The sequence below is a fragment of the Ruditapes philippinarum genome, unplaced genomic scaffold (assembly GCF_026571515.1).
Source record: "Ruditapes philippinarum isolate M1 unplaced genomic scaffold, ASM2657151v2 ctg5554_1_1_1_1, whole genome shotgun sequence".
Lineage (NCBI taxonomy): Eukaryota > Metazoa > Mollusca > Bivalvia > Venerida > Veneridae > Ruditapes > Ruditapes philippinarum.
In genome coordinates, this window is record NW_026854065.1 from 44254 (window position 1) to 53157 (window position 8904).

Sequence of the window (8904 nt, forward strand, 5' to 3'; positions counted from 1 at the left end):
TATATTTAATAAAAAAAATATATGCATTCATTTCTTATTGGAAAGTTTGACTGAGAATTTATAAAAAATAAATTTCTAATTACCTCTCTTTATTTACATGAAATGTTAAATTCGGTAATATCTTTATAAATTATGCTTATTGGAACTTATGATATTGACAAATCTTAATTTAAGCATCGTTTTTATGAAATGAAACCATGAAAAAAATTGTGTTACGGGATCTTTAAGTTAATTTTTTGACTTATATATATAAGATTTTTCTTATATTTATATTTTGAGAACTTTTCTTAAATTTAAGATAAGAATCCGCAATTTACTTAAGTGGTATTCACAACTGTTTTTATCTTAAGTTTTGTCTTAAGATGGACAATTTTTGTCTTAAATATAAGTCAGCTACTACTCTATCTTAAAGTTAAGAAATTTCTTTACTTGGCAGTAAATTATCTTAAAAATGGTGGACTGTAGATCGTCGATTCAATTGAAAACTTGCGTTTTTAACTGGTATTATATATTTCAATGGGGGTAATCAACGCAAATAATTACAGCAATAATGATTTCGTTCAAAGAAATTTATACACACGATTTATGTGAGTAAAACAAGGGAGTTAAATTGGCAAAAATTGAAGACGCAACGGAGACGCTCATTTCACAAACCGGAGAATGATCGTCAGTTTCTTGCTGGTAAGTACTAGTAAAGAAAATATTTTTGCAAAGAAAAATGTAAAATGTAGGTTTGTGTGTTGTTCTTAGAGACAAAAAACATAAGCGCTAAACGCTTACGAGTGTTAACTTGGAATGTCACTGGTTTTCGCGAGAATCACTAATGACACTATCACTTAAAAGTGCGGATTAGCTACAACTTGTAATGCTCTAAGCGGATTATTTCAATTGAAAATAATTTACATATACAAATTGATAATGTTCTGTATTACCGTTGTGTTTATTGAAAACTTGAAAAGTACTGAATTGATAATGATTTGCCCCACTGATGATTCGCCCCATAACTTTCGCCCAACTTTATTGATGATTCACTTCAGATTAGCGACGATTCGCCCCACTTTCGAATAATAATTTTAATCATCATTTAGGTTATCAAAATTAAGAAATGAAAAGATTAATAAAATGTTTCTCTTGGTAATCGTATATTTGTGAAATAAAAATTAAAATGTTCCTTGTATTTAGCAAGTGGGTAGCCATACGGGCCCGTACTGCATGCCAAATATTTGGCTTTATGTAAGTCACACACCTCTAGCCTATTCGCACTGTTGTGGCTTGCTTTACAGTAGTTATTCAATAATAGATAAATGCAATGATGAAGTCAGTAATTTTCAGATCTTATTACATTTTCACAAAGAATGAACATACATATTTTTTTAAATAATATTACCGATGATGTTCAGCCATCTATATTATAAAGAGATTAATACACGGCAGAGTAGGGCCGGAATGTGGTAATCGGCTCGCAAAATGAATAATGGCCCCAAAAGCTTCAGCCCCTAAAGCTTCAGTACTGTACAGTACAGTAACTACTACAGAGTTGTTTAGTGTGTTCAAAGTACACTGCTGTAGAATCTTGAAGCAAGTTTTGTTTTCATTTTTTTTTCTGAATGAATTTGTCGTATTATTTCTTTAAATTTCAATCGCAATAAAACTGTGTTTGTATGAAATACGCTTAAGTTCTCATAATTAAATCAAGTGATTCGTTCTTAAAATCTACTTTTACATTAACTGTTTGATGATGTAAATTATGACGTCATTGTTCCAGTTTGTGCACATGTTCAACGGACTGCTAACAAGTTCTCGGCCCCGAGCCGTAAACTCATAATAGGTCATGTGACACTCATAATCAGTTTAAATCAAGTGCGATTTTAGAAATCATGCTGCTGTCAAATGAAAACAATTCATATGAATGTTTTATTGTTTTTAACTCATCTTTTACTAAAAGGTTCTTGTTGCTTAAATACATAAAGGGGGCATGTTGGCAGTCATAAAAAGCAAGAAAACATAGGCGGCCCAATCTAACACAGGAAATTCAAAGAAAAATAGATTTATGATGGGATGAACAGCTCAATGAGTATTACTATGTTGGTTAAATCTCAATAGTATATTTAAGATAGGTTTTACAAAATTCAGACATTTTAAGCTAAGTGACACTGGGGTATCAGCCTAATTTAGGTAAAGTTTTCCATGCACCATCAACAAATAAAACTACTGGGGGTTTTTAATTGAAACTTTATACACATTTTTGGATCATAATAGTTGATTATTATCCAAGGCTCATAACTTTAAGTTTTTAGCATGGAGTTTGCCAGAATTATACTCCTTTTTGAATTAGAAATTCCTTGTTAGTTTTGAAAAAATTGTATGTTACATCAATCTTCAAAACTGCTGCAGGTATTCACTTAAAACTTAATATTCAGGATTTAAATTGGAGATCATTATCAAAGGTCTATAACTCTTGCATGGATTTTTGCAGAATTAGCCCAGATTTTCATAAAGGAGATAGTTCAAATCTAGGAAGATTTCATACGTGTAGTTCAAAACACTGCCAAATATAGACACATACCATTATTGTCATATTGTCTTTTCAAGGTTATTGAACACAAAGTTGTGTTGTGCAGTGTTGTTCATGGTTAGACAGTTAACCAAATATAATAATATCTTTCTGTTAATAACAATTGAGTTGTAGTGAATTGTCACATGTGTGGTAGGAAATCTCATTTAAATTTTAAAAGTGGGGTTTGTTGTTATGGGATGAATAATTTTATTACCAATGATTTAGACATTTGTTGATATTTTATAACTACCTAAATAAGTGACAACATAATTATGCTAAATTTGTTTGTTTGAATTATATTCAGTTAAAACTTAAAACTAAAACTGCATTTTTGATTTATGTACCTATAATTTTTTAGCAATTTTTCTTTTCTTTATTTTAAGATGATATCAAACTATTCATGAACCTCAGATTTTGTAGACATTTAGACTGACAGAAGTATGGAGAATAAAAATATGAACATAATAGCAAATGTTACATATGCTGCTGACTAAGCACTGCTTCATTGAACAAATACATGGAGAATGAATTGGAATTAAAGTGTAGTGACTATATACTACCATAATGTTCACAGCTCATGTAACTTCAAATATCACCTGATGCAATTTTAAATCACGGACATTAAATACATGTAAAACATATTATAAACACTGGAACACATCAGTGAATTCAAACTCTAGAAGACCACAAGTAATCCAAAAGATTCGTAGCTAGGTACATCTTCATGGAGCCTTATTGATACTTACTTTTATGCAGGATATGTCATTATCCAACTTGTGTGATAAAATGTTAAATCTATCACTGCCGATTGTGTTCATAAATGATAATGTGCAAGAAGAATTGGTCCAATGTTTTCATCGGAAAACACACAAACATTCTAACTTGTGAGAAACTTGAAGACTATCAAAAGGATCTTAATGAAAGAAAATTTCATTCACGGAAAAAAAACTGTATGAATTAAGATCACAATTAACACTTCCTAGTATTATTTTTCAGTAAGATTATCAGCTCCACTTTTTGTAGAAGACCACAAAAAGGAATGTTACTATCATGACTGACCTGTTGGTGTTGTTAATTTTTATTATAGACATAAACTTTCAATACTTACAAATCTATTACATCAAAACTTTATATGTGGATGAACATTGATGAGTTTAACCTGCATCCCTCATTTTCAGGTCAAAAGGTAAAAGTCACTGGGATTTGTGATAACCATAAAACTAGCCATTAAATCAGCATTTACTGAGGAACTTCAGACTTTTACAAATCGTACGTACCAGATTTAATTATGATGAGATGTACCTGCCATGATACTCATTTTGGGTCAAAAGGTCATGGTGATGGGTCACAATGACCTTTGTTAATATTTTTTAATAAGATTTTTTATGTCAAGAACACAATCATGAAACGTGGTGACAGCCTGCTTTAGTCAAAGGTCAAGGTCGATGTGATTTTATTCAAATGATCTATTTTTGTAGAAAATATGTAGTTTACTTCCAGATAAGCAATGGGATAACTGGAGTGCACTGCTCTTCATAAAATTGTTTTGAATTTGTGAGCATTTGAATGAAATTTTCTGTATCAATTAGAACATATTCAAAACTGCAGAACTGGAGATATAAACTTGCATACCTTTTAATGTTCTAAACTACTACGCCGGCAGTTTTCAGTGTGTATAAAAACAATCTTCAGTAAAAGCACTTTCATAAATGTCAGAAATAGAAAGCATTGGCTATATACTTGGTCACAGCTCCTGAATATGTATTTCCTTGTAACATGTATGTGTGATGTAAAAAAAACTGTTCATGTAAAGTTTTACATTTTGATAATGCAATTAAAAGGGAATAAATAATAAAAATTATAACAACTTTTGACTTGTTTACGCACTCAGTGATTTATCATTTAGACGCACAAAAGCTGAAAAGCATGAAATGTTATTTAAATGCCTTCTTTTTGTATTATTTTAAAATTGCAACATTTCAAAAAAAAAAATAAATAAAAAAAAAATAATGAAAGTTTAGCCATCTGTCTGTACTAGGTTAAACTTTCTGTGCATTAATAAGTTCTACCTTTACCATGGGCTTCATACACTTATTTATACAAATTTAAGCAAGTCACTTCACTGAGGCCTCTTCTGCACTCCCCTCCATTATTTTTTTATCCTTTAAGATTCAAGTGATGTAATGGCTAGCCTACCCCATCAAGTTCAATCATCTTATATGTGCTATAGAGTTTTGCCAATACATAGGCCATGACTTTGACAAGTAACATAAATTGAGTATCCATTTCCCCCCAAGTATATTCCCTTTTTAGGCTATGAAACTTAATATGGAGTATCCATTTTCCCCCAAGTTGATTCCCTTTTTAGGCTATAAAACTTAATATAGTTTTCTTAGATATAGATTTTAATTTTATAATTTATGAAGCCATCCCTTCCACATAATCTACATCTTTTAGTTTTATATGATACTTTGACATGTTTTCAGCTCGATTTGACAGCGTATAAACATCCGGTTTTAATTTTAGACATTGAAGAGCACTTCCGTTACTTTTTTTAGTAACGGAAAACCCACTTTCATTAGCAACCAACTTAAGATTTTTTTAAGTGAAATATTTACTGCTTAAGATATTTCTTAAACTTAAGAAAAATCTTGGCTAATTTTTACTTATATAATAAGTAAGTTTCTGAATATGACTTAAGGTTAAGATAAAAAAAATTCTTAGCTAAGATTTTTTTTCAACTTATGTTTTAACTTAAGAAATAACTTAAGATCAGTTGTGAATACGTCCCCAGAATGAGGTATAATATGATTTACAACAACAACAACAACAACAACAAAAATAAAACAAATTTTAAACATATTTTCAACTAGGAAATAAAAAAAAATAAACGATAATTACCGACTGTTGGTAAAATAAGAAATAAACTTAGCAACACACAAATATAATCCATTTCGTTTTAATTTGACTAAGTCCATTAAAAGATCTTGTCATAATATAAAATAATGAAAGAAAAGACGACAAACATATTCTTAAGTGTTTTCCTTATGAGCAAAAAGGAAGTTTGTATCAACAATAGCTTGCATCATAAAATAAGAAGAAAAAAAGTAAACTAATCAAAGATCAACGAGACTTATGACCAGTTAGAAATAATGTATGTCATATAGAGGAAGTCAAAGTAGGTTTTTAAAAGCTTCACGCCTCAAGATAAGTGTACAGCATGTGTGTACATAATTATATCTTTTTTTAAAGTTAGAAAAAAAACATGGTAGGTTATAAGAAATGCATATGTAACGATTTGTATGTTTTCTGTATATTTTGACTGAATATACTGTTTTACCACCATACTACCATTATGATCGCATATTTTAAAGATATACTTGGCTCATCTTATAGTACAATATTTCTTTCAGAAATTAATCTAAGTACATGAAATTCTTACTAATTATGTCTAATTTGAATAATAGAATACACAAACTTGCATTACCAATTACTAGTAGAAAAGTTGGCCATTTCTTAAAAAAAACCTGCCAGTTTTAATAACACTATGTATGCATACTGTATATACACAAAACATGTTAATTTGACCTTTACAAAGAATTGTGTAGCAATGTCAAATATTAAGAGGATATTTTTTCGTTTGAGTGAAATATGGAAAATATTCTCACGAAACATGACAAAATGCCATGGCGAGTGAAAATATGTGGCATTTTATCATGTTGAGTGGAAATATATATCATTTTACACGAGAAACGAAAAAATAACCTTTTTATTTAGTTTCATTAATGGTTAAGAACACCCTTGCTTGCTGCAATTGTACAGCGCGCAGTAATATATTATTTATAGATGCGTCTTGTTTTGCACGCTATATTTGGCGCTACATTGTGACGTCACGTAAACAACGCTTTTAAACGTCTGTACAGCGTTAATGATTGAATTAAAGATATTGGCGTTCGGATTTATTGTCTTAGTTAGACCATTTTATATCATTCTATTTTCAAAACAAAACTCAACAAAAAATGTTTTGTCTTTATCAAATTTTCAAACAAAATGGCGAAAGAAGTCCCTTCAAATAAACAAGAGTTTTGACCCCGCCCACTTTCATATTTATATTTCATATTTATTTTTAAAAAATATGAAATATATTTTACTGATATAGCACCATATTTCATGGGTAAAATTAAATGCCATTATAAAGCATTATTGTTTCGAGTTTTTTTCTTTTTATTTCATTATATGGTTAAAGTGACTTTAAGGGCATTTTTGTCAAATTGAGTTCAATAAGTCATGTATTTCATGACTATTACAGTTGTGATGGGACACATAATTGATAATGAAAACAGTTTAGGATCGAATATTACAGCTATCTTAATTATAAAGAAGACCGCACGTCTGTTTTAAAACATAAACGTTACCGATAAAGTCCGAAAGACATTTATAGAAATACAAGCTGGCCATGCAGATTATTGATTTTTTTTTGCATAGGCAAATAAGGAATTGAGCAAATTTATAAAAAAAAATGACTTTTGTACCTGTGCACTCACCATTTACACGTTAAAAAAATCATCCTGGCTATATATCTGTATGTAAACAGTAGCATATAACTTCCTTGGTGAAAAGGTATCCTACTATTAAATAAAACTATGAGAAAAAAAGTTTTTGGCATGATGAACACTTTGAAATTCAATCTCGAGTACTTATGTTAACTAAACTATATGAAAATGTGTATTTAAGACCGTAGTGAGGGGTGTTAGTGGTGGTAGTGGGTAGAGGGCTCGGGTAGTAAAGAAGTAAAGGCTTAGGGGTTTTCACTTTTTTGCAGTATATTCACTTCCATGACAATTCAAACATTAAATCATATAAGAAGGCATGAAGTTATCAACAGACCTCGGCAAGTTTTTTTTTTGCAACAATATAAGGACAAAAAATGAATATTTTATCTTTTACATGTCTATCAATAGTATTTTCCTCGTACAAAAGATATGAAAGATGTGAATGAGGTTAGATAATTACTGTTAATATTATGGCATTTATAACATCAGCCACTTGATTAACACTTCAGCTTTTGATAATGTCAATTATGTTTGAAAGTATCTACTTGTGATATTTTAAGCCTTTACTTAAGACAGCTGATGGTTGTGCACGAGAATCGCCGATGTTTAAAAAATATCGTCATTACAACTTGTAAAATATATCTATTTTAATCATTTGGTTTTAAGGACTTTCACTATAGTAAAGCACAAATATTTTATGCGCAATGACATCAAAATAAACATTCAATGGAAAAATGTTTAATTCGAAACTCCAGAACTTCACAATTTGCAGCAATTTGAGTTCGACCAATGTTACCTACGGAAGCGTGTTGGTGCCAATTTAACATGTTCCGTAAAAAAAAGATAACTCCTATGTAGGACTTTGTAACTCCTACGTAAGACTTTATAACTCCTACGTAGAAATAAAAAAGCCTAATTAGGAGTTTATAACTCCTACGTTGGACTTTGTAAGTCCTACGTAGAACTTTATTAGTCCTACGTAGGACTTTATAACTCCTACGTAGGAGATATAAAAACCTAATTAGGAGTTTAAAGTCATACGTAGGACCTACAAACTCCTACGTAGGACTTTATAACTCCTATATAGGAGTTAAAAAAGCCTAATTAGGAGTTTATAACTCCTACGTAGGACTTTATAACTCCTACGTAGGAAATAAAAAAACCTAATTAGGAGTTTTAAAGTCCTACGTAGGATTTTAATAAATAGGCAGCTGAATATTCAAACAGGAAAAATTTGCAGCAGACAAACTTTTATTTAGAGGTTAATACTTTGTTGCTGTTCGCCATTATGCGATAATGGCCTGAAGATGTGCATAATGGCCTGAGGGCCGCAGGCCCAAAGGACATTATCAGCTCGAGGGCCATTATCGCATAATGGCGAGCAGCAACCAAGTATTAACGTATTTAATACCTATGTCCGAAATACGGCGTTTAGACATCGCCGCTTATCTTGGTTGTCGCCCTTTCTAAGAAACGGACAGTTGTCAATGTAAACAGATATCTGTCAAACTGTAACACTCCGATTAACTTAGAAAACGACACAACACAAAATAAATATAAGAAAATTTTGTTTTATTGTTGTTTTTATCGAATAATACGGAATCACATTTTTGTGAGAATTACATTTAGATCTAGTGCCAGTTATTTTTATGAAGTTTTGTGCCTTCAAGTTCAAGAACGGTTTCTGAGACTGTCTAGGTCTACAGTAAAAACGAACGATCCGACCTTTTTGTACAGTCAATCTAAAATCATTTTGGAGTTTCTGAGGGTCATGTATTGTCTTAAGTTTATAAA

General features: G+C 30.6%; 1 protein-coding gene across 1 annotated transcript in view; it reads right to left on the reverse strand.

The window, feature by feature from the left end:
* The window catches only part of LOC132738842 (multiple epidermal growth factor-like domains protein 10), a gene marked incomplete at its 3' end in the record, with an annotated part of 49226 nt that extends 43610 nt beyond the window's left edge, over nt 1–5616 (reverse strand). Inside the window, exon 1 of the mRNA XM_060726445.1 lies at nt 5459–5616. Within this exon, the coding sequence (XP_060582428.1) occupies nt 5459–5510 (52 nt within the window). The remainder of the gene's footprint in view (nt 1–5458) is intronic.
* Nucleotides 5617–8904: the final 3288 nt, after the last annotated feature.